This window comes from Hemiscyllium ocellatum, chromosome 3 (assembly GCF_020745735.1).
Source record: "Hemiscyllium ocellatum isolate sHemOce1 chromosome 3, sHemOce1.pat.X.cur, whole genome shotgun sequence".
Classification (NCBI taxonomy): Eukaryota; Metazoa; Chordata; class Chondrichthyes; order Orectolobiformes; family Hemiscylliidae; genus Hemiscyllium; species Hemiscyllium ocellatum.
This window is the reverse complement of record NC_083403.1, coordinates 137,942,081-137,969,519: the sequence shown is the minus strand read 5'-3', so window position 1 is coordinate 137,969,519 and position 27,439 is coordinate 137,942,081. Positions and strand designations below refer to the sequence as shown.

The following is a 27,439-nucleotide window of genomic DNA, read 5'->3' as shown; positions in this document are numbered from 1 at the left end:
ACATCCCCTGGGGGTGCAATCCGTTTACATCATTCCCCACCCCTCCAGTCTGCAACCCAGACATTTCTACCCACAGATTCTAAAGTACAACTGTTAGAGAAACATAACTGAGCCCTAATCACAGGGCATCCAGCCAAATGCTTAATACCCAGGAAAGATCTTCAGCTTGACTCACATTTGATAGATTAGACTGACAGAAGGAATAACACGATTGCAATATAACTTTCACAAGAAGTAGGAAGCTCATTATCCTGATTACAGCTGTTTATTTTGGAGCAATCAAACAAGGTAGGTGTAGATATATTGCTGATAAACATTCTATATCCAGACGAAAGACAATTTGAAAACAGCCAATTGCAATTAGTAATGGAAAGTTCTCTTGGGAAATACAATGAGCTGCATCGATCATGCAAGGTGATTAGAGTGCCCCTGGAGTTGCATTATACTGCCAGCTGTTACCACTAAACTTCAGAAAAGCCAGAGTGTTTATTTGATTCTTTTTCCCCTAAATCATTATACTTCATGAATTATAGCTTTGAGATCTCTCAAAACACTTTTGGCAAAAAGAAACACTGACAGGCAGCTGGTCACAAGACCTCAGTACTTGCCTTCACGCTCTGAATCATTATGGCCTTGTAAATAGATTTTATTTTAATAATTAGCTGATGGTTTTTGTTCGTGGCACCAAGCTAAAAATAAGAGTGAAATTGTGCCACCATCTTCTTGTAACTGACCCTCAACTCTTTCTCCCATCTGTAATTTCTTCTGTCTCTCAGTGTGCTTATTGATTTCTTTATCATACTTCATCTTTGTACATCTCTTAAAAAATGTCTCAACACTGTCCTCATCTCCAATTTGTTGCCTTTTAAATTTTTTTTTCTCAGATAGCAAGTATTTCTCTGGCACCTCTCTTTTCTCACCTCACTTAAATACTCCATAAACTCAGACTCAAATTTTTTTTCCTTGTTTCAATGCCAGGTTTTTCAACATACTTACCTTGTTCATCTACCAGTGCACCACTGGATTAGGAGCCGTTTCTCTGTGTGGTAATGGCATAGTCGATAGTTACTAAGATGAGGGTGTGTGGGGGGAACAAGCTGGGTATTAAAAGGAAGGTGCGCATTGGGATTGGAGCAGAAGCAGGTGGCTACAAATTTACTTTGAAGACAGTGTGATAATGCAGGGTCTAGGAGTATTGTTAGAGTAACCAGGAAAACAGATTCCTGAGACAATAGCTGTGACAGGGTGAGGCGATCATGCTGGATGTAGGGTCAATGAATGGACATTCCCCTGGGTATTATCAGAGAGTGAAGAGTTGGGTTCAGGACTATGGAGTGGACTGTGGAATAAATGAAGAATGGCATTATGCTGATGAACACTGAGTTCTTCTGAGATCTGTTAACACCATAAAATTGATTGAGGATCTTCAATGTATTGGTTCATGACCATTCTTTAACCCTTCTTCCTCAGGCATGCAAACACACAACTACTGAACAGTACAGTGAACTGTATGCTGGTAAACAGCTCTGGTTACAGGACTGATTCCTTTATAAAAGGCACTCTACTGGATCAGGTACACAATGGTGTAACATCTTCATTTGACTGGTGAGAAAATTCTGGGGACTGCTGTCACTGGAGTGAAAAGTAAGCAAGCACTATTTCCTTTGTTGCTGACTACAAACTCTGGGCAATAAAAACACGTCTGTGGAATTTCTATTATTATTAATGCAAATTTGCTGAACGAACAAATCATGTCAATATATTGAGTACAGGAGTTGGGGCGTCATGCTGCGGCTGTACAAGATGTTGGTTAGGCTACTTTTGAAATATTGCGTGTAAATCTGGTCTCCTTCCTATCGGAAGGATGTTGTGAAACTTGAAAGGGTTCAGAAAAGATTTACAAGGATGTTGCCAGGGTTGGAGGATTTGAGCTATAGGGAGTGGTTGAATAGGCTAGGGCTGTTTTCTCTTTACAGTCGGAGGCTGAGGGGTGACCTTATAGAGGTTTATAAAAAACCATGAGGGACATGGATAGGATAAACAGACAAAGTCTTTACTCTGGAGTGGGTGAGTCCAGAACTAGAGGGCATAGGTTTAGGGTGATAGGGGAAAGATATAAAAGAGACCTGAGGGGGCAATGTTTTCACACAGAGGGTGGTACGTGTATTGTGTGAGCTGCCAGAGGAAGTGGTGGAGTCTGGTACAATTGCAACATTTAAAAGGCATCTGGATGGGTACATGAATAGGAAGGGTTTAGAGGGATATGGGCTGGGTGCTGGTAGGTGGGACTAGATTGGGTTGGGATATCTGGTCGGCATGGACGAGTTAGACCGAAGGGTCTGTTTCCATGCTGTACATCTCTATGACTCTATGTTAGAAGTTCACAGATTCTGCGGTGCATGTAAACTTTGGCCACCGATTTCATGGCTGGGGACTAAATCTAGTACTATGTTTCTGGCACTGAGTCAGCTTATGCACTATGAAAACAGAATTAAATGCCTGCCAATATGATATGAGTTTCAATTCGTCATACGAAGCAAACTTTCATATTTCAAAATTTACATTTAACAACAGTACAATCGACCGCATTATGTTTTTGATGGTGAGCAGCCAACAGTACATTCTAGTCTTTGGTGACATTAGATGGATAAAGCTCCACCTGGACTGAGTAGAAAGCTGATCTTGCAGATCAGCATGAGTTTATGATGCACACTTGCACAGCACCTTCAGTAAATACTGGTACCTGAACTGTAACTGCAGCATGTTGTGAGAAAGCAAAAAAAAGGATTGAAGCTGATGACTTTGACATTTTAAAAATTTACACGTGGCAAATGGGTGTCGCTGGCTGGCCAGCATTTACTGCCCGTCCCTAGTTGCCCCTTGAGAAAGTGGTGGTGAGCTGCCTTCTTGAACCACTGCAGTCATGTACTGTAGGTTGACCTATAATGCCCTTAGGGAGGGAATTCCAGGATTTTGACCCAACAACAGTGAAGGAATGGTGATATATTTCCAAGTCAGGATGGTGAGTGGCTTGGAGGGGAACTTGAAGGTGGTGGTGTTCTCTTATATCTACTGCCCTTGTCCTTCTCGATGGAAGTGTTTCTGCATTTGGGAGGTGCTGTCTGAGGATCTTTGGTGAGGTTCTGCAGTGCATCTTCGAGATAGTACACACTGCTGCGACTGAACGCTGCTGGTGGAGGGAGTAAATGTTTCTAGATGTGGTGCCAATCAAACCGGCTGCTTTATCCTGGATGGTGTCAGGCTTCTTGAGTCTTGTTGGAGCTGCACCCATCCAGGTAAGTGCAGAGTATTCCATCACACCTGTTGATTGTAGACAGTTTTTGGGGAGTCAGGAGGTGAGTTACCTGTTGCAGTATTCCTGGTCTCTGACCTACTCTTGTAACCACTAGAGTTTATATGTTGAGAATTTTACAGTACAAAATGAGGCCATTTGACCCATTCTGTCTGTACTGGCTCTCGAAAGACTTATGCAGATAATTCCATTTGCCAGCCCTCTCTCCCTAGCCCTCAAAATTCATCACTTTCAAATCTATCTCCAGCTCTCTTTTGAAACCTCCTATGGAATCTGCCTCCACCACTTTCCCTGCTCTCTTGCTGACAATCCTGAAATTTTACCTCCAGTTACTGATGTACCAACTAGTGGAAACAGAATGTCTTCCTTTACTCTGTCTTAATTTTGACCATCTCAATTAGTTAACCCTTTAATCTTTTCTGCTCGAACAAGAATTAATCTAACTTCCCTAATCTCTCCTTGTATCTAAAATCCTTCAGTCCTGGTCTCCTTCTAGGAATTCTTCTTTGCACTGTCCAGGGCTTTAACATCCTTCATTAAATAAGGTGCCCAGAACTGAACACAGTACTCCAAATGTGACAGCACACAAATTGTTCATGAGTTAACATTAAATCAATACCAATGAATTACTATTACATTTTAAGCCATAACAGAACACTGCTTTCATTTCAAATGAAATCTTTTCCAAGTATGTTCAATTTGAAAAGAAAACATGGTCCCCCAATTTTGGTCCACAACATAAATAGTCACATCTTGTGTATGGACAGCAGCACTTTTAAAGGATGCCATTAATTTTGAATCTTTCATGACCAATTGATGCATGTCAACAAAACCAGATTCATTGCAGAGGTTAATAACAAATCCCAGCAGCGTTTGAAGGGTTGCAAGGTAACCACGTGCTATTTGGCAGGTGGTGGTAGGGTATCTCTTTCACCAATCCAATGGTGGCACTGGAAGGTCCAATCTATTATTGTGGTCAGCAGCAGGCTGCCATTGCTGATTGAGGTGTGTATGAGAATTCTGCTCGCTGCTCAAGAATGCAGAGCCGGAAATGTCTTATTCGAGGGCAAGGCAGTGAGTTGCGTTTGGATTGGTACAGTACAGGAGGTTTTCCTTCAGTTGGGACACCTGGCTGAACTGTAACAGGATCTGGAAGTGCTGATACAGACAGGCAGCACTAACTCATTTAACTTACTGATGGGTGGCGGAGTTTCAACCCCATTTGGATAACCCACATTGGAACACATTGTCTTCCCATACTTGAAACAATGATTGCTAATTGTAAATTGTCAGTATTTTGACCACAATCTTGAAACTACAATACCTTGTCCAAGTACCGTCTTATAGTGGGATCATCTCTCTGGACAACGTACATCATTTCCTGGCTTCCCATGTACATGGCATTAGCTAAAAAGAGATAGGAATTCTCAGTTAAACAGATCATCAAAAGACTAAACATAACACTTCAACATACTTTTCCTTTCTACAGTAAAAACAATCAGAAAACATTTAATCCTAAACACCGGGATAGATAAAATAATTTTCTGTAGAACACTTGGCAGACAATAACTAATTAGTGAAAGTGATTATATTTATGAGAACATTGAAGATGGTGACATGATAGAAATTTTAAAAGGTGGGACAATTAAATATAAATAGGTTGAATAAATGTTTAAAACAAGAAAACTAGACCAAAATTTCTGGAGACATACTTTCCTCTTAGTGCTGGCCTGAGAAATTGCGATGTCACACCTGAAGAACTGTTTTGGTTCAGATCATATTGTTTCAGCACAGATCTGGAATCAAACCTGGCACCCTGTGATCTGGGTGGCTAAACATTTCTGTTCTGCTAACCCAAATTTGGTTTATTTATCTACTCTCTTCTCGAGGTCCTCCCAAGCAGCCATAGACTTCCCCATGAGGTGAGTTGACTGGCACAGCTTCTAAATGGAATGGTACTTCTGGGTCATCTTTGTTTTTTCACTAGGAGTTTCCAGTTCAGAAACAAGGAAACTGACCGGCCACTCCATGTCTCCGGCAACCAGCAAATACCTCACCTCACTTGGCAATTTACCCAACCACAAGTTGAGACCCAGACATTACCTTCAGTAAAATAATATTTAAACAGGTCTATTTCTGCTGGTCTAAATTTGTTTATTACAAAAACAAGATCTTACATGAATCTGCAATTCATTACCAGTTTAACCAAGTTATATCAAACTATTTTCAACAAAAACATAGAAAACAGAAGCAGAAGTGGGCCATTCATCCTGCAGTGAATATGATCATGGCTGATCAGCCAACTCAATACCTGGCTCTTGATTTCTTCCATACACTTTGATCCCTTCAGACCTAAGGCTATATCTAAGTCCATTCTGAAAACATTCAATATTTTGACCTCAGCCACTTTCTATAGCAGAGAATTTCAAAGGCTCACCATACTTGAGGTGCAGACATTTCTCCTCATCTCAATCCTAAACAGTCAACTCTGTATCTTTCGAGTGCGACCCCAGTTCGGGACTCCTCAGTCATCGGAAACATGCTTGCTGTGTTTATCCTGTTTAATCCTGCGAGAACTATACAGGTTTCAATGAGATTCCAAACCCAATTTTTCTCAGGGAATGTTGTCCTCACTGATCCAGTCTCTCTTCGTGTGTCAGTTCTGCCATCCCAGGATTCATTATACTTCCACCTCGACCAGAACATCCTCCTCAGATAAGGAAACCGAAACTCCAGGTCAGGTCTCACCAAGGCTTTGTCCAACCGCAGCAAGACATTCCAGCTCCTGTACTTGAATTCTCCCACTATGAAGGTCAACATACTACTTATCTTCTTTACCATCTGCTGCAGCTGCACGTTTACTTTCAGCAACTGGAATATAAGGACGGGGGAAAGTGAGGACTTCCGATGCTGGAGGTCTGAGTCAAAGAGTGTGGAAAACTACAGCCGGTCAGGCAGCCTCCGGGGAGCAGGAGAGTCGATGTTTTGAGCATAAGCTCTTCATCAGGAATGAGGAGGTGGCCCAAGGGGGCTGAGAGATAAATGGGAGCGGGGTGGGGCTGGGGGGAAGTAGTTGTGAAGGTGATAGATCAGAGAAGAGGATGCAGCGGATAGGTGGGAAGGAAGATGGACAGATAGGACAGTTCAAGAGGGCAGTGCTGAGTTAGAAGATTGGATTTGGGATAAGGTGGGGGGAAGGGAAATAAGGAAACTGGTGAACTCCACATTGAACACATGGGGTTGGAGGGTCCCAAGGCAGAAGATGAGACGTTTGAGGGAGTGAGAGAGCAAGTTAAAGTGTGTGACCACAAAGCGTTGGGGTTGCTTAGTGTGTGTACCCTGCCTCCTGTAGCTACATGTCCTCCCACCCTGCCTCTTGTAAACAAACCCCCTGACTCCCACAGCTACTTGGTCTACACCTCTTCCTGCCTGCCTCCTGAGAAAACAGCCTCCAAACTCATAGAGCAGGACCCTGCACCGCCTGGTTCTATCTCCTATGCAAAATTCACAAACCTGACTGCCCCGGTCAACCCATCATCTCACCCAGCTCCTGCCCACCGAACTTACCTTCACATACCTTGAGACCATTCTGTCTCCTTTGGTCCAAGATCTTCCCACATATGTTTGGGACACCACCCAGGGCCTCCATCTTCTCCAGGACTTTTGTTTCCCCAGTGCCCAACGCCTTATCTTCATCATGGACATCCAGTCCCTGTACACATCCATCCACATGACAAAGGCCTCCAAGCCCTCCATTTCCTCTCCTCCTGCTGACCCAATCAGTGCCCTTCCACTGACACTTTCATCTGATTGGCTGAACTAGTCCTCACCCTCAACAATTTTCCCTCCAAATCCCCCCACTTCCTCAAGACCAAAGGGGTAGCCACGGGCACCCGCATGGGTCCCAGCTATGCCCGCCTCTTCGTCAGGTATGTGGAACAGTCAATCTTCTGCAGTTACACCGGCACCATTCCACATCTTCTCCTTTGTTGCATCGATGACTGTATCAGGCCCACCTCATGCTCCCACAATGAGGTTGAACAGTTTATCAACTTCTAAAACAACTTCTACCCTGACCTCAAGTTCACCTGGACCATATTGGACAACTCCCTCCCCTTCCTGGACCTCTCCATCTCCATTTCTGGTGATAGACTCAACATGTCATCTACAAGCCCACTGACTCCCACAGCTACCTGGACTATACCTCCTCCCACCCTGCCTCCTGTAAAAACGCAATCTCTTGTTCACAATTCCTTTGCTTCTGCCACATCTGCTCCCAGGAGAACAAACTGCACCACTGAACATCCCAGGTGGCCTCCTTCTTAAAAGACTGCAATTTTCCCTCCCACGTGGTCAATGATGCCCTCCAATGCATCTCCTCCACTTCCCGCACCTCCTCCCTTGAACTCCATCCCTCCAATCACAACAAGGACAGAATTTCTCTGGTCCTCACCTTCCACCTCACCAACCTCCAGATACATCACATTATCCTCTGCCATTTCCGCCACCTACATATATTTCCCTCCCCACCCCTATCTGCATTCCGGAGAGATTATTTCTTCTGTGACTCCTTCGTTAGGTCCACAGCCTCCACCAACCCACCCACCCCACAGGCACCTTCCTTCGCCACCGCAAGAAGTGCAAAACCTACGTCCACACCTCTGTCCAAGGCCCGAAAGGGTCCTTCCACATCCGATTCAGATTTACCTTCCACACATGTCATCTACTATGTCCGTTTCTCTCAGTGTGGTCTCCTCTACATTAGGGAGACAGGAAGCTAACTTGTGGAATGTTTCAGGAAACATCTCTGGGGCACACGCACTAAACAACCTCATTGCCCAATGGTCGAACACTTTAACTGCACTCCCCCTGCCCCAAACCCCGTCAAGGACATGCAAGTCCTGGGCCTCCTCCACCGCCAAACTCGGGCTACCCGATGCCTGGAGAAAGAACGCCTTATCTTCCACCTTGGGGTCCTCCAAACACATGGGATCAATGTGGATTTCACCAGTTTCTTCATCTTCCCTCCCCTCACCTCATCCCAGATCCAACCTTCTAACTCAGCACCACCTCCTGAACTGTCCTACCTGTTCCATCTTCCCTCCAACCTATCTGCTGCACCATCCTCTCCAACTTAACACCTTCACCCCTACCTTCATCAACCTATCGCATTTCAAGCTACCTTCCCCTCAGCTCCACCCCATCCCATTTATGTCTCAACACCCCCCCCCCCCACCCCCCCCCCCCCCCCAAGGCCACCTCGTCATTCCTGATGAAGAACCTATGCTCAAAATGTCGACTCTCCTGCTCCTCGGATGCTGCCTGACTGGATGTGTTTTTCCACCACCGCACTCTTCGATTCTGGTATATAAGGACACCCAGGTCTCTTTGCACCTCTCCCTTCCCAATCAATCGCCGTTCAGAAAATAATCTACTGCCCTGTTTTTGTTCATAAAATTTATATGTTTGGGTTATGACTGTCTGACACTAGCCCAGAGACTTGAAAGGTGAACTAATTATAATTCGTTCTAATAAAGAGTCACCAAACTTGAAACATTAACTTTGCCTTCTTGCCAGAGGTGCTGCCCTGCTGAATTTCACCAGCAATTTTGGCTTTTGAATCAACTCTACACCTTGTCAAATGTCCAAGATGACGAACATTTCTTAAAGGGAGATTCCACATCCTAAGGAAGCATATTCATTTGGATTTCACCGGACAATACAGATAGTGGGTCTTTAATACATAAGCTACACTGTAATTGGCTTTGGTTATGATAAGATTTCAGTGAGAAACAGTGGACTAAAACCACTCATTTTATTCAAAATTACATTCCCTCTGAGATACAACAATGAAGTGGATTTTCAACGTGCTGCCTGCTCTAACGCAGACAGTGAAAATCCGTTGCCCATTTTCCTTAGAGTGAGGAATTTGCTCATTTTCAAAACAGATCAAATTATTCTGTACTTTTAGGCTGACAATTGTAAGATGAATTGCATGATATAAACAAACCCTCAAGTTATTGAGCCCTCAAGGTCCAAGGATAGATTGCAGTTTCAAAATCTTTTTGTTGCTACAACAAACTGCCCTAAAGATTTCTTTTAGCAGAGTAACTTGTGTTGTAATAAACTCCGATTCTGGACAAAGCAGATGGATAGTTTACAGTCAGAAGAGGTGTCCCTCTGTCACGAATCTGTGTTGCGTTAGTCTGACCATAAGAATGCTCTTAAAGAAGTTGCTTCCCTACAGTGTTTTATAAAATGGCATTTAGCCAATGAAAGGTTTCCTCTGCTCAAACATTTGTTTCACATTATTGATCAGAGAACGGAAGATAATTAAAAAATATGAGTCCTTTGTCAATTAACAAGATTAAATATGAGCTTCATACAAATAAAAGATTAAATATGACCTTTGGAGTTTAGAACTGAAAAAGAAGCAATATACAAAAAACAGTCAAAAATAACACATGACATTAAACAACAGCATATCTTAAACATATGGTACTGCCACTGTACACATACCTGTACTTGGTTTTGGAGTAAGCAACACAGTGATTTCCCTCTGCTTAAGTTTGGTGATTTATATTTATGTTTTAATGGAATTCATTAGCGATGTTTGAGCAGCGGGTGTCACACTATTGAAACACCACTTAGCTTCTGTTTCACAGTAGAAACATTTCATTAGTGGCAGAAGCAATTTGAGAGCCCTGAATGCCTGTATTGTCGTGCATGCCTTGAAAGGACCAAGGTGGCTCATTGCTTGAGAACAAATACAGACTAAACACGTAAAATTAAATGTTCACAGTGCTGAGCTAATTATTCCAACCTACCTTTAAAATGTGGTGTCTTATGATCAGGAATATTAAAATTGCTGTATCTATTTTACCTTAAGTATTCCAATATGGAAAGTGAATGCTGTTTGTTCTTAGAAGCTTCAATACTGTAGCCTCTTGAGCCTTTAGAGCTGAACTGAAGGTTGACCGACCAATTACCGACCCACCATCCAAACTTTGTTTATAACTTGGGATGATTATTTCACATTGAGGACTGAAAATCTTCATAACTCATTGTTCTATTCCCATCAGTCAAGTCAGAAGCATGCACCAGGGACCAACAGATGACTTTCGAAAATAACCAATCGGTGCAATTTGCTTTGTTTACAAAAGGTCTATCTGATGGCAAAAACTGCACAAGAACTCTACAGTGGTCTTTTCTGATTATGTCTTGTATATCCTGCTTAGATACTGCTTCATTATCCTCCTGTCCACTCCCAATATCTGTGAACAATGATGATAACCGAAATAATAACTTCTCAGAACAATCCTACACAAGGTCATAATTGCTACATTTACATAGGAAAAAAAGATTTCTACTTTTGCTTTATTTCACATTATAATTAGGATTAAGCTCAATTACTTTAAGATCAGATCCACATACAATTACAGTTTGGAGTCAACCATGGATGAGAGTAAACATGCGCAGAGACAGCTCCTTTCGAGAACTTAACCTTCTCGCTGTGCCATTTCAGTCAAGTGACATTTGCAGACTCAGTGGCAATAGTGGTTTGTTCTGAATGGATCAGTAATTATTTGAATGGAGGAGTGCAGTGGGCCTCACTAACTGACAATGTGAAGGTTGAACGGGGAGAAAATGGTCTGAGAATGTTAGGTTGGTTGGGAGCATTGACCTTTGGAAGATGAACATGGTTAGGAAGCTCAAACAGTGGATACGTATTGCTTGTTCATTCAACCTGAACATATCACTTGCAAATGGATTATTTCAAGAATGTAGAAATTAGCATTGGACCAAAAGCCTCATTGCAGTTTGAAGTATTGTAGTAAAAGGATAGACATCACTTTCAGGTCTCAGCTTAAGGAAAGAATGTTTGGTGTAAAAAAAAGTCTTTATCTTTACAGCTATCCGTTAAATAGGTCTAAAGAAAATTTTCTGGAATTTGTCCAATGATGGTCAGAATGAACATTAACCCTGATGGTCCATCTCTTTGAGGATAACATATGAAGTTTCAATCTAATGGTGGACGTGTTGCTTGAACTGTTCTAGGTTGTGTGGTGAAAATGTCCTCATAGTTTAATACTGGCAGGAATTTATTCTGGTAACAATGATACATATTCAAACCAGGCTGGTATGAGAGTTGGATGGTCACTTGCAATTGTTGGTGTTTCAATGCACCTGCTGTCTTTACCTTTCTGGTTGGTGAAGATCACGGGTTTTGAAAATCTCACCAAGAAGCCTTGATGAGTTACTTCAGTGCAATTTACAAGGATGTTGCCAGGGTTGGAGGATTTGAGCTATAGGGAGAGGCTGAACATGCTGGGGCTGTTTTCCCTGGAGCATCGGAGGCTGAGGGGTGACCTTATAGAGGCTTACAAAATTATGGAGGGCATAGATAGGGTAAATAGGCATAGTTTTTTCCCTGGGGTTGGGGAGTCCAGAACTAGAGGGCATAGGTTTAGGGTGAGAGGGGAAAGATATAAAAGAGACTTAAGGGGCAACTTTTTCACCCAGAGGGTGGTACAGGTATGGAATGAGCTGCCAGAGGAAGTGGTGAAAGCTGGTACAATTGCAACATTTAAGAGGCATTTGGACAGGTATATGAATAGGAAGGGTATGGTGGGATATGCGCCAGGTGGTGGCAGGTGGGATTTGATTGGGTTGGGATATCTGGTCAGCATGGACGGGTTGGACCGAAGGGTCTGGTTCCATGCTGTACATCTCTATGACTCTATCTGGCAAAACGTACTTAATAAGACCAGAAATGAAACAAACTGGTTTGTTCTGATTGGTATTGTTAGAGCTGTATCCATCCAGACAGATAGAGACTATTTCATCACTCTCTGACTCATGCCTGTAGGCATTGGACAGTGTTTGAGGGGTGTCAGTTAAGTGACTTCAGCCCTTCCTTGCTTCAAGCTCTTTCCAAGCTGACAGCATCAGCCACCCTGTAGTTCATGATTACATAAAGAGATGCTTCTATGCAATCATTGGCAATACAACCTTTACTTGTGAATTACCTTTAAAAGTCAGATGATGCTTCACAGGAATGCTATAGACAAAGTTTGACTCTGACCTCCAAAAGGAGATATTATGCCAGTGAATCAAAAAACCTGCCCACAGTAGGTTCAAAGGAATGCCTTAAAGGAGGAAAGTGAGGTACCAGGATGTAGGGAGGAAATTCCAGAGCTTGGAGCCTAGGCAAGTGAAGGCATTGCTCCTAATGGTACAGCAATTAGTTTCCCTACATTATGGAAACTTCGGCCCAACGAGTTCACTCTATATATATATTTACATATATATTATATATATATATATATAAGCTAGCCTCACTAATGGTGATAGAAAACAACTGTGAGTTGCCATCTGGTTCACTAATTTCTTTAAGGGAAGGAAATCTGCCATCTCTACCTAGTTTGACAGACAGCGACTTCAGCCGCAGTTACATGGTTACCTCTGGACTGCTGTCTGAAATGGGTCAGCAGGTTATTCAGTTCAGGACATATCGGGTGGGCAACAAATGCTGATCTTGTCACTGTTACCCAGCTTGCATGAAAGCATACATTTTTCTTGGTCAGATTTGAAGTTTCTTCTTTTACTACACACAGTGCTGCTGTCATTGACGTATTCAACTATCTATTCACATTAGTGAGGCTAACAGGCCGGGCACTGGTCTTCCCTTTTGGTTGCTCACTGCTTCTATGAACATGTGCACTGGAGGATTCTGGATCTTGCACAATATCTTGTTGCCTACCATAGAGGTTAGTTAAAAATCACACAACACCAGGTTATAGTGCAACAGCTTTATTTGGAAGCACTAGCTTTCGGAGTTCTGCTCTTTCACCTGATGAAGGAGCAGCGCTCCAAAAGCTTGTGCCTCCAAATAAACCTATTGTACTATAACCTGATGTTGTGTGACTTTTAACTTTGTCCACCCCAGTCCAACACCAGCCCTGCCACAGCATGACAGAGACTCGTGGTTGCTTTTACATGGCTCTGGCCCATCAGATTTCCTGTTACTCCAAATGGCAATCCACTTACAAGCACCGATGTGTGTTGGTACCCTACTTATCTTATGGAAATAAGACCTTTCCACAAGAATGGATAGTGCCTCCTGCTGTATCCATTGGTTGGGTGAGCAGGTGCTCACCAAATTGGGAACCTGGCAACAACAAACAGCCCCCAGTGTGTTTCAGACTTTCCTGGTGAAGGGCCCACAATCTAAAACCTCAACAAATCTGTCCTTATCAGAGAAACAGCTTGACCTTTTGAGTAGTCTCTGTAGTTTCCTTTTCTAGTGGGAGAAAGACTAAATGTTTGAAAGAGTTCACTGGAGGGAACCAAATTCTGATGTTCACTTATTAGGACAAAAACTGCAACAATAAAGATGACTTTATTCAGTTCTGCATATTTATGAGCAAACAGTCATTGAGGTGAGCTGACATTGATGTTGATGAAATTAAAGTTTTCAGTTGATTTTATCGTCATTGTGGGCAGTATTTTATACTTTCCCACATTGCAAATTTTGAGGTGGAGGGGACATTGAATTAGACATAACCTGTGGTGTTTGGGGATCCCATCATCTCCCTGCCACCATCCCAAATTAGCCTGTGGATAGTCTTCCCACACTCTCACCATTTGAGGTCCTTAAGTTGGTTGTTGAAGCAGTGACTTGCACAGGCAAATGTGGTAACCAATGTTTTGCACAGCTATGTCCCATAAACAGTGTATCAGTCAAATGATCAGTTCACCATTTTTTTGCTGAAGTTGATTTGGAGATAATTGGAGATCTGAACACTGGAGAGTGCTCTGCTTTGCTTCAAATATTGTCATGGGATCTTTTGTGGTTTCCTCGACAGGTAGAGAGGGCTTTAGTGTATCACACTGCAAAGAGAACATCTCAACAATGCTTTACCAAAGCATCACCTCTACACCGAGAATTCAATCTTGATTAACTGCCGAAGTCCGAGTGAGGATTCAATGTGTAACCTTTGACTCAAAAGCCATTTGACCTGAGTTTATATCTCCATTAGTTTGCACACTTGGAATGCTACCTCAAACAGAATGGAGGAAGATTTTGCCTTGGATGCTTGGTATCTCATTGAAAAATGGCAAAGTACTTCCCAATTGCTAACCAGTCAGGAAGATGGAGAAATTGTACAGGTCGTTCTGCTATAACGTGGCAGTTGTGTTCCCCTGCAACCTAGCACTACAGAAAACAGCTGTAGAAGATTGCTAATAGAAAATCGTTATACCTGGTCAGTGGAAAGTTCACGTTATCCAAACCACGTTCACAATTGGTCAATTGCGTTATCGCCAATTCGTGCTAACAAAACGTGCGTTACAGCAGAATGACCTGCACATGGAATTGCAAATGCTGTCAAAGTGTTTCCATTCCAGGCGGCTTGGTCCTGGTCTATCAGCCATGGGGGTACTGCTGCCTCTCATCCTCTTGGCCTGATCAACTCCTGAATGCGTCCAATGCCAACACTGGGCAGGGGAGCAAGCAGCCTGTCTCTAACTATGCCATTCTACTGTATGAGCAGTAGAATAAGAAAGATAAAGGATTTGCTGTTGCACAAGAGCTTTCACTAGAATATTTTATACCGTGTTATATTGTCATGTCAATAAGACATGAGTAAAATATGTGCAATGGATATGTGAGAAAGGAGTGGATTGCTGATTGTGGGACTGCTTTGCGCTGGCAACAGGAATGGGGCAAGGACCTGAATGCTGTGCCAGATATCTGTACTGCTTCTGATGAACTGAAATGAGGATGAATGAGGCATTCCTAGGCATCCTTTGTGTGGCTACAGGAATGTCGATATTTGGGACTCCTCCGCTGACTTGCTGAAGTTATAAAACATTCACTGCCTTTCTTCCCATGAAGCTTCAACACTCTCTAGTGCGCAACATTGTTAAAAGAGATCCAGGTAATGATCTGGGGACCTGGGTTCGAATCTTGCCATGACAGGTAGTGGAGTTTGAGTTCAATAAAAACAAATCTGGGAGTAAGAGTCTGATGATGACCATTAAAACATTGCCAATTGTCAGAAAAATCCATCTGGTCACTAATGGGCTTTTAGGGAAGGAAACTGCCATCCTTACCTGGTCTGGCCTACATGTAACTCCAGACCCACAGCAATGTACTTGACTCTCAACTGCCCATAGGCAATTAAGGATGGGCAATAAATGCTGACCTAGCCAGAGACTTCCAGATCCCGTGAATGATTAAAAAAGAGGTGCAATATCATTCTCAAAACGTTTGCCAGTGCATCCTGAAGATTGTCTACACACTTACATCTGATCTTCAGTGTCCAGGTAGCTTGCCTGAGTCCAATTTTGTGCTCACTTGGCTTCTTTTGTGACTTTTCTGCTCATTAGGCATAGGGCCACTCCAAGGTATCATCAGCCATGTCTGTAAGACACAGCCCTTATCTGTCATGAAGAATCTATTGCATCTATAGAGTGGTGTGTATGGAATGGGCTGTCAGAGAAAGTGGCTGTGGCAGGTACAATAGCAATATTTAAAAAAAATATTTGGATGGGGAGGGTTTAGAGGGATATGGACCAAACGTGGGCAGTTGGAACTAGCTGAGTGGGCACCATGGTCAACACAGACCAATTTGGGCTGAAGGACCTGGTTCCATGCTGTATTACTCTATGACCTGCCTGAGGTAGTGGTGCCTGGTAATGCTGAGGAAGTTGATGGCCTGCCTTTATATGGTGATGGGTGCAAGCAGGAGCCCTGTGTTCATCCACTCTGACCAATGTAGGTGGCTGTAGAAAAGGCTGCTGCTTTCCTTTCAGGATCTGCTCCTTTTACTCCTCATTGGACTTCCAAAGTAAAGCTGCAAAAACTGCTCCTACACTGCTGTGAAAGCTGTCAGATGGGAAATGAAGATTAAAAGTCAAAAAGCTCTGAGGTATCTTCAAAGCTGTGCGAGTACACTCAGCCGGGGCAAAGAAGCAGGTGCCAGATCTCAATACTTAAAGCAATGTTTGCCTGACATTTGTCCAGCCCTGTAAAATGTTCCTGTCCTCTCGCTCTTTGCTTGGCCTAGCCAATACCAGGAAGTGCACAGAGTTAAAATCTAAGTCCTGAGGTTAAAACCACAATCAAAGAGCACGTGAGATAGTCAAATCACATATTTGCCTGTCCGGTGGTGCTGAAGAACATCTTTGGTTGAAGACAGAAGCTGACAGATTCCTGACTGCCCTGGGACGTGCGGGCAACTTTAGCTGCTTTACTTTGCTGAATGAACAGAAACCCACCATGGCAATTGCGGGTTCACCCTGTAAGTATCGAATGAACCTGGTTTTTTTGGCAGTCCATGGGGTGGGTGAATTTTCTCTGGCTCTCTACTGTACCAGTGCTGTAACTTCACTCGATGTCATATCAGTGGAGCTGGTGGAGTACTGAGGAAATTCAGCCCCATATGTGTCATCACAAAACAGTCAATCACATTCTGTACTGCGGCCAAAAATGGCCAATTGTGTTTTATAGATAGAACCACAGACGTGATACAACACAGGTGGCCATTCAGCCCATCTTGTCTATGATGACTCAAAGACACCCAGATACCCTACTTGCACACAACCCATAGCCCTGCAGCTTACAGCATTTACACTGCGGATCCAGGTCCTTTTTAAAAGAGTTTAGGGTCTCTGCCTCCACCACCAACTAAGGCAATGAATTCAAGACACCCACTACTCTCTGCATAAAAAGGCTTTTTCCTCATGTCCCTTCTAATCCTTCCGCCACTTTACTTGAATCTATGACCCTTGGTTCTTGAACTCTGCCAAGGGAACTAGGTCCCCCCTGTCTGCTCTATTGCCACCCTCACAATCTGGTATATCACCATCACTTCATACCTCAGACTTCTCTGCTCCAAGATAAACAACCCCAACCTCTCCAATCTCTCCTCAATTCTCCAGTCCTGACAGACGTCATTATGAAGGCAATCTACAATCTTCTAGATCCCTTCTTCCTCAACACCATCATTTTTTCAGCAAGAGGAAGTTGTTTTAACATCTACAATTCAGTGCTGAAGCTTAATGGTCTGGACAACATTCCACTCAAGCTTAACGATTTAATGATTATGTTTTAGAACCAAAGCTGATGGGGAGGACAGAAATACATATTTGGATTATTTAAAGGTTGCTCATTTAAGAATGAGGAATTAGAATAATTTCTCTAAGCCTGTTATTTAGAATTAAAACAACATCATTTTACAGATCAGAAAAACAAATTTTTGGAAAGCTGGAATCAATATTTCGATGCTCAAAAGGTTTTACGTACAGCAATTAGGTAGTTTGGATAAAAAACAACTCTCTGTTCAGTTTTCAAACTCCTATCAAACCCTAAACAGTTGAATTGGTGTGTGGCAAGATAATTCACAGTATCTTATACAGCATTCCATGCAACTAACTAGCCACAGATGAGAGATAAGAATCAAAGAGCCAGCGCAAAGGAATGAGATTGATTGCAAGGTCCACAGCCCAGACAGGCATTCCTTCTGCGGTTTTGTGATCACTGCACCTGCACTGAGGAAGCATATTAAAGTCGGTGTCAGGACACCAGGTCATCTGGTCTCTAAAAAGCTTTTAACAAGGAAAGTGCTATCAAAACTCTGCAGTTTCAGCGGATGATGCGCTGACAGCTTCAAGTGGTGTTCTGGGGGCTGGGATTTCTCCTTCGCTCTCTGTGGCTCAGAATTCAAAATTTCTGCCGCAAAACTCTCAAACCTGTTCTTGTCACAGATTTAATAGTTTTTAGACCAGACAAGTGAAAATCAAGAGAACAGTGATCAGGAAGGAAAGTAATTTACACTATTCACAATATCTTTTACACAGTGAGGATACCTGGTAACACACAGGGCAGATTCCAGGCCGGGGGGTGAAGCCGAGCACGGAACTCATCTGCTTTACTTTTCCTTTCTCTGCTTTACAAGGACTGTAATGCTTAACTTTTTAATTTTATTTCTTTATCGTTCTAAGTTAAACCTAAGATGGCACCAGAAGTGGCAACTTTGTACACTTTTCACATGCTTTTCTGTACTTGAGTACCTTTTATCTTAGCCTGCTGGACACACTTTCCTCATTCCTGAAGAAGGGCTTATGCCCAAAACATCGAATCTCCTGTTCCTTGGATGCTGCCTGACCTGCTGCACTTTTCCAGCAACACATTTTCAGCTCTGATCTCCAGCATCTGCAGTCCTCACTTTCTCCTACCTGTGACAATAAAACCTAATTCTAAATCATTAGTTTCCAATTAAATATCCACTTGGCCAGAGTTAAAATCACACAGGTTTAATTGGAAGCACTGGCTTTTGGAATGCTGCTCCTTCATCAGGTGGTTGTGATAAAGGTGTGTCACTCCAAAAGCTAGTGCTTCCAATTAAACCTGTTGGACAATAACCTGGTGTTGTGTGATTTTTAACTTTGTACACCCCAGTCCAACACCGGCATCTCCAAATCATGACGCTTGGCCCGAAGCAGCCTTTTTGTCTCAGAGTGTGAAGGTCAGGGGTCGGATTCTATTCCTGGGGAATTGAAGACACCAATGTATACTACTGTAGGAGTGCTGCACTGTCAGGGGAATGGGTTTCTGGATAATTGACTAAACTGAAACTATTCAGGTGTTATTTGAAGAATAGCAGGGGGCTCATTTGGCATACTGGCTAATATGACACCTTCAAAAATAACTGGCTGTTATCAGGTTTCTGATTTCAGCCATTTGGAAACTGGCTGTCACGTTAATCTCAAAACCAACAAAGATTTAGTTACACCACAAAAGCAATTCCTTGGCTGTGAATTATATATCCCAAGATGATGCTATATAAATACAGGTTTATTTTACCAAAAATAAATTATTGGGTAACATCAGTCATGTAATTCATAAATTCTTGATTCCATGTTCATTTCAGTTTTTGCTATATTTTATAAATCTCAAAATCTAACTGTCAATCCAGTTTATACCACCCTTAGGGATTTTCTGCAGCAAATATCCGAATTGCTGTTGCCGTATAACACCTGAATTTTTTTATTCATGGTGGTCTACAGGACGAAATGCTGTATTCACTATGGTATAAGATAGTAGTTTATGATACAGGACAGTGATATGGACCATTACACTAGTTGCTCTGTCTGTTTTGATTCATGTTCTAATTTCTCCAGAAACAAGCATCACCCACAGCATCCTGCCCTCACATTTTATATTTCTGTCCTAGATTTGCTATCGTCTTCCAGCAAAGTCCCAAACAAGCTGGAGGAACAACAACTTATTGCCTACTTCGGCACTTCAAAGCTTTTTAGACACAACGTTCAGTTCAGCAACTTCAAAACCTGAAGTTCATCCTCCACCATGTTTTAACTGTGTCCCACTGTTAGGGTTTTCAGTACAGCCAACCTACATTTTGCTGACACCAACTTTCTCATTTCTCCATAACCAATGCAACTCGCTTTGATTTTCTCCTGTGATTCTTGGCCTTTGCCATCTAACTTTCCCTTTGTTCTAATTGTCCTTTCTCACCTATTTCTAGCGATTGAAAACCCATCACTTTCCCGACATCTGTCTTAGTCCCAAGGAAGAGTCACATTCGACTCAAAACATGAATTCTCTTTCTTTCTCCACAAATGCTGCCAGACCTGCTGAGCTTTTCCAGCACGATTTATTTTTTATTTGTGACACTGGAAAGCAATCTATCAAACTGTTATACGTGGGGAGTCACTGTCAATGGTGAATTCGGCAGATTGGTAATGAATGTCACATTAGGAGTTCACTTTGCATCAAAACTCTTTATTTACTGTGTTGTTGTGATCCAAACAGGGAATTTTATGACTGAAGTCTATGATGGAGTGTATCATTTTTCACTATTTGTGCTGATGCTTTTCCATTATGTACATCAGGTGCTGTATCAGAGGGTTTTAGCAAATTCAAAATTCCTGTTCTTGCAATTATTTTTACTTGTGTTTATATATACCATCAATGGGGATTTCATCTTAAAAAACACCATTCACTTCACTGGCACTCTCTCTATAATCATGGGGTGCTCAGACTAAAAAGCAGAACAATTATCCTATCACAAATAATAATCATCTCACTAGAAGCTACAATATAATTTAATGCTTTAATTAATGAATTAATTCTGAAGAGAAGCTACTTCCTTTTCTTGGTTTTTGTTTTGCTTATGTCAAACATCTATTTGAGTGCAAGAGAACAGTTTCAATGCTCCTCAATAAAACTGAAAGAACTGCAGATGCTTAAAACAGAAACAAAAAATTGCTGGAAACACGAAGCTGGTCTGGTAGCACCTTTGGAGAGAAATCAGAGTTAATGTTTCGGGTCGAGTGGTCCTTCCTCAGAATTGGAGAACTACCTCCAGTTCTCTCCAACCATGCTGCCAGACCTGCTGAGTTTTACCAGCAATTTCTGTATTTGTTGTCAATGCTCCTCAAGCCAGCTCCTGTGAGGTATCTGAGAGACTCTAAGGACGTCTTTCCATATCCTTCCTCTTCCCCACATAAGGAGCTGTCTGGTTTACATTTGATTCTCCACAACAGAGCAGTGGGAATGAGGAAGGAGACATCCTGTTTGCCTTGTGCCACATACATGTGTATGATGAGGCCAAACAATGGCACAGAACGAAAGGAAGCAAAACCTGGACTCTGATCCCACTGCCTCATGGGACATTCATATGTGTCCAATGACCTACAGATCAGGAACTGGCCTTTTCTATCAGATTCTGGATTAGTTCTATCACATGCAGACCCACAGCAGAAACATGCAACGCTGAGTGGACGTCACCCTGAAAATCGAGGGATAGTGATTCTTGAATGATTCAATATTTTATGGCCATCCATCATATTTGCATCAATTTCTCACTGTCTACTCTTTCAATAGTTTTGCCACATCATTGGCTACTAGTCACCCGACTGACCATGCCTCATGTGAGTGTGGGGCCACTGATCTGTGATTCAACTGAGCTCTAGCCTGCCCTCACCAGTAGTAAGCAAACTTCAGTAGACCAAAGGGATGCAGGACCACTATAATGTACCAGTGGAACTAGAGACACTTTTAGATTTAACTTTGTTTTTAGATTTCTGTTCTTTCCGTCTTGAGAAAGGAACTGCACTAAGTGCTGCTCATCTAGTTTTACACGTTTGTTAAAAACCCACTGAAACTGAACCAGAGATTGCCCTGGAGCAGAAAATTCCAACACCAGTGTATCCAGTGAATTTTATCGGGCAATATCATTTTGAGCAGGTCCCGTACATGAGTGTATTTATGACGTGAGGCTATTTTGCAGCACGACCCAACATATTCATGTACTGAACTCGCATGTTTAGAGGGCTGGGGGAAAAGACGCAGAGGCAATATTGCAAATTTAATGAATGAAAAGATAGGTTGCTGCACACAGTAAGAGATCAGATCATTTACAGCAGGAAGTGCTGCCGCATGCATTGGCCTTTCCCTCCTCCTGGTAATATAAACCTCTGACTCAGGATATCTTACAAAACCTACCTGCTTGGCAAGGGTCACTTCTGCCACTGGTTTTATTGACTGTGTCATTAAGAAAGCTTTTAACAATTTATCACCCAATTCCTATTGACATTACTATGTTTAACTAGGCAGACAAAGAGTTAAAAAGGTCCAAGATGTAAGAACTAGGAAGTCCGAGTGCCAGGAAGCTCTTCCTGTGTTCGTTCAGCAGTAATGAGTAAGAAGCTAAAATAGTGACATTCACTTTATCTTTTTAAGGACAGTCAGCCAGCAAGTTAACAGATTAACTTAATGGAGCACTCTATTGAGCAAACTGCCTGAAATGGAAAAAGCTAAAAACCATGATAAGATAATCTCAGTGTACAAAAGCTAGTCTTCAAACACACTGTGATTCTGTCATTTGACAACAGGATTAAGTTATCCTCGTTTTGAGATTAGAATCTGTTGGATCTTTCTCCCCAGTGAAAATTCTACTGCAGAAACAAGGCCAGGGATGGTGGCAAGCAGAGGAAACTGATGACTTATTTCAATGTTAAAATTATCAATTAAAAACTGTTTTGCTGTTTAATCAGACAACATTAATGCGAAGTATGATAAAAGCAGTCTTCCATCTTGTAAGACAATGTTTTGTACTGTCGTGGTCAACTCAATGTTAAGCATTGCCCACTGTATCTCATGTTCCCACCCCATGGCATTTTCTGTCCCATTTGCTGCAGACAAAGACAGCAGACAGAGAAGATGCACAACTCTTTGGCTTACGAGTCCACACCGACTCTCCGAACAGCATCCCACCCAGACCCACTCCCTCTACCCTATTCCTGTAACCCTGTATTTCACATGGCTAACCCACCTAGCCTGCACATCCCTGGACACTATGGGGTATTTAGCATGGCCAATCCACCTAACCTGCACATAATTGGATTGTGGGAGGAAACCCATACAGACACGGGGAGAATGTGCAAACTCCACACAGACAGTCACTGGGCCAGGAACTGAATTGGGTCCTTGGCTCTGTGAGGCAGCGTGCTAACTAGTCAGCCACTGTGTCACCCTAATCTAGACCCCTCCAGATTTAGCAATTAAATTTAAATTCACCAGTTGCCATGGGTGAGATCTAAATTACTAGAACAGTGACAATATTATGTCTTTGTGGAGTTTGCACATTCTCCCTGTGACTGTGTGGGTTTCCTCCCACAATCCAAAGATGTGCAGGTTAGGTGAATTAGAGTCAAAGAGATGTACAGCAGGGAAACAGACCCTTCAGTCCATCCCGTCCATGCCGACCAGATATCCCAACCCAATCTAGTCCCACCTGCCAGCACCTGGCCCATATCCCTCCAAACCCTTCCAATTCATATACCCATCCAGATGCCTCTTAAATGTTACAATTGTACCAGCCTCTACCAATTTCTCTGGCAGCTCATTCCATACACATACCACCATCTGCGTGAAAAAGTTGCCCCTTAGGTTTCTTTTATATCTTTCCCCTCTCAACCGAAATCTATGCCCTCTAGTTCTGGACTCCCCGAACCCAGGGAAAAGACTTTGCCTATTTACCCTATCCATGCCCCTCATAATTTTATAAACCTCCATAAGGTCACCCCTCAACCTCTGACACTCAAGGGAAAACAGCCCCAGCCTGTTCAGCCTCTCCCAAAAGCTCAAATCCTCCAACCCTGGCAACATCCTTGTAAATCTTTTCTGAACTTAATTGGCCATGCTAAATTGCCCACAGAGCTCAGGGATGTGTAAGTTAAGTGCATTGGTCAGGGGTAAATGTAGGGTAGGGCAATGAGGCTGGATGGGTTACTCTTTGGAGAGTAGGTGGATTTGTTGGGCCAAATGGCCTGTTTCCACGCTGTGGGGATTCTATCATTATGCCACCTCCTCAACTAGGATGATTGATGTTGGAAAAATAAAAATCTCTTATCAAAGGAGTAGAATTAGAGCTTCAGCTCTGTTTGCAACCTTAACAAATGTTGAGCTCATCCTTTTGCTGATTCAAGTTTTTGTTGCTTCTAGACTAGACTACTGCAATGCTATCCTCACCATCTCTACTCGCCATAAGCTCATCCGAAACTCTGTTGCTTACATTGATTCCCTGCTTCCTGCCATTTATATGATTCGAATGCATGATGGAGGCAGTATCAAGTGTCCAGAATTCAGGTATCAACCATGAGGGGGGTTGAGGTTATATCTAAGAGGGGCTTTGGGAAACTTCCATCTGGTATAGTCCACAATGGAGACCAGGAAGGCTGTGTGCAATTCCCTGCAGAGCCAGAAAAAGGGCAAGGATAGTGTGGAAGTTCTGGAGGAGATATGCTCTAAGTAAGACAATGTAGAAAATCTACAGCACATGATACATTTACAAAACCAACCAGAAAGTTAGTTATCGCCTTGATGAATATGCTTTAGCATCAGCACCCCTTCTGAAGTGATTACCAGCATGAGCAGTGTCTTTTTTAATCCCCTGTATTTTGTTACTTTTGTTTTTGGTGAAACATTTCTGGTGAAAGAAATGGCAACAACTATTAAAGTAGTTTTGAGTTACTCAGCTTGATTGTACAACACTGTCCAATTGATACACATGGTGTTTGGGTCAGGCCAGATGGAGCTCAGGGTCTCTTCCAATCCTGCACATTCCTTTGCGCAACAAGCATCCTGGGTTTATTGCTGTATCTCTTCTAATGTTAATCCAATTCCATCATATTGTCAAGCTTAATGCCCTGGAGTATAAGCACACATCAGTCTTACTTTAATTATATGGTGATTCATTGCAGATGACCCCTTTCTCCAGAGAAATAATTGGGTCCAGGATCAGATTTTGGGACTGATATGGAGCATATGTATCAGATAACAGGATGAACATTTCCAGCTCAAATTAATATGAGGCGTCTAAGGTAGTCAATGCATCATTCTGCAAAATACTATGGATTTTCAAGAGTCTGCTCCAGACATTAATTATGGGTGAAAACAGGGCTATCCACCAAGACCAGTTCTGTAGGTTTATTATCAATTCCAATTAGATTGGATAAAGCCACCTAATTTGCTTCATTACACATTATGTGGTTGAGTCTAAAAAAGTCCAGAAGTTCACATGGATTTTCTCAGCATTACAATACACTCACTCATCACTTGGTAATATTAAGTGTTTACAATCTTGAGCTGTGTCGTTTTACCCTTAAAGTCATGGCAATTTAGCATTTTAAAAAAAAAGTCTGAAGTTGGCCAGTCCATTCAAAGGGATGCCTTTGGCTTGTCAAGACAGGAAGGGGCTTTCCAGCAGTTATTTATTAATGATTTCTGCAGCCTCTTGACAAATTGTCCAAAACGTATGCTAATCTACACTTAGTAACAACAGCTAAGAAACATATAAACAAGACCTAATTTTACATCTTTGGCAAAACTGTACACATGCAGTTACCTTACTTAGCTTTAGAAATCTTTATCTTGTGTTGCAATATATGGCGTATGCAACGCAGACAGAAAAATAATGCTTTTGAGAGCAGATTATCACGTCATTAAAATGTGGGCTATTTCCATAGTAAAGAAAATAAGGAGGTCAACTCACCTGCACAATCCACATTGAAGAGGTTAAGAGAGGCAGAGACAGTACTTTCATCCAGGGACTGTAGACTCTGCAGCGCCCACCTCACCAACGAGGCCTTGACGCTTTCTGGCAGAAAAGAAAGGAAGTAGATTGGAACATACAGCAGGAAGCGAAGTTTGCAAAGTACTGGTGTCATAAGCTTGCCTTGTGGTGACTCGGCCATGCGTTCAATTGTTGGAAAAAGTAATACTGCTTTCAGAACCTGTGGAACCAGTGAGAGAAAACTCCAATGAGTAAAGCCTCTGGCACCATATCAAAGCGTGGAAATAATGCCCTTGTTTCCCTCTACCTTTGAAATGAAGTGAGGTTTGTCAGGTACATTAATAACCTTTGCAGATAATTACAGGCTGCCTGAAATACCTCAACTGGCCCAACTAATAGCCTGGTAACACTGAAAGCTGATGTCAAATTCAAAAGAGGAATGGTTCATAACTTATTAATTGAGAGTATATTGTATTGTCACTAAAGACAATGTGTAGAGACTCAGGATCAGGCTTTTCCATCTTTGATGTAAACTTTAACAACATGGCGACCATCCAGTTGGAGAATAACAAACACGAGCGATGTTCGCTTAACCAATGAGGAACACGATTTATGCTTCACTATCGCATTCATTATTCAATTAGATAATGTTGGCCAAATATTTAACCTTTGCTTTTCAGTTTTTGTTCCCATTCAGTGGCACAGAAAGATCACCATGACACACAAATCTTCAAATAAACAACTCATTACATCATATGGTTTTGGAAAATGTTTGTCATGCTTCTTTCTTTAGAATCTAAAAGGAAAGGGAATACAACTCCACAACTATAAAAGTGTTGGAGAAAGTAGACTATGGTCAATAGCTCTAATATTAATTTATTTGCCTAATATTTCTTGAAAATAATCTGTGTAGCATTATCTCTTCCTTTATTTCCAGGGAGTAACAATAACCTTGAAAGAATACAGTTTCCCCAACATATTCTTTCCCAAACATTTTCCCACTGTGGCTTAGCTTGAAGGTTTGAAGATTGTTGTGACTTCTCAGTGAGAGCAGGAGCTGGGCCAGTGGTAGTGACTGGAAACCTGTCAGAGGTGACAGACAGGAGAGAAGGGCTGTGAGAGGAGGTGATGGAGAAGAGAGGAGGATTGTGAGAGGAGGTGATAGAGGAGAGAAGCATTGAGAGAGGTGGTAATGGAGGAGAGAAGGATTGTGGGAGGAGGTAACGGAGGAGAGAAAGATTAAGAGGGGAGGTGAAGAGGGGAGGTGAAGAGGAGATGACAGAGAAGAGAAGGATTGTGAGAAGACGTGAGGGAGGAAAGAAGGATTGTGAGAGGAGGTGACGGAGGAAAGAATGTCTGATTCTCGTCCAACTTATCCATGCTGACCAGATATCCTAAATTAATCTAATCCCATTTGCCAGCACTTGGTCCATATCCTTTTAAACCCTTCTTATTCATTTACAACTCATTCATTCATCCAGATGACTTTAAATGTTGTAATTGCACTAGCCTCCACCACTTCCTCTGGCAGCTCATTCCATATACACACCATTTCCAATGTGAAAATGTTGACCCATAGATCCCTTTTATACCTTTCCCTTCTCACCTTAAACCTATGCCCTCTAGTTTTGGACTCCCTCACCCCAGGGAAAAGATCTTGTCTATTTACCCTATCCATGCCCCTCTATAAGGTCAGCCCTTAGCCTCCAAAACTCCAGGGAAGATAGCCCAGCCTATTCAGCCTCTCCCTATAGCTCAAACCCTCCAACTCTTCCAACATCCTTGCAAATCTTTTCTGAACCCTTTCAAGTTTCACAATATCCTTCCTATAGCGGGAAACCGGAATTGCATGAAGTATTCCAACAATGACTTAACCAATGCCCTGTACAGCCGCAACATGACCTCTCAACTCCTATACACAATGCACTGACCATTAAAGGTAAGCGTACCAAACACCTTCTTCACTATCCTATCTACCTGCAACTCCACTTTCAAGGAGCTGTGAACCTGCACTCCAAGG

The 27,439-nt window shown here is 42.4% G+C and overlaps 1 protein-coding gene across 3 annotated transcripts in view; it reads right to left on the bottom strand.

Moving 5' to 3' along the window:
• Positions 1-27,439, bottom strand: part of ldah (lipid droplet associated hydrolase) — a 255,730-nt gene that overhangs the window by 10,683 nt on the left and 217,608 nt on the right. For all 3 annotated transcript variants that reach the window (XM_060853789.1, XM_060853778.1, XM_060853800.1), the window contains exons 5-6: positions 25,399-25,639; positions 4,638-4,720 (exon numbers count right to left, since the gene is read on the bottom strand). In XM_060853789.1, the coding sequence (XP_060709772.1) occupies positions 4,638-4,720; positions 25,399-25,639 (324 nt within the window). The remainder of the gene's footprint in view (positions 1-4,637; positions 4,721-25,398; positions 25,640-27,439) is intronic.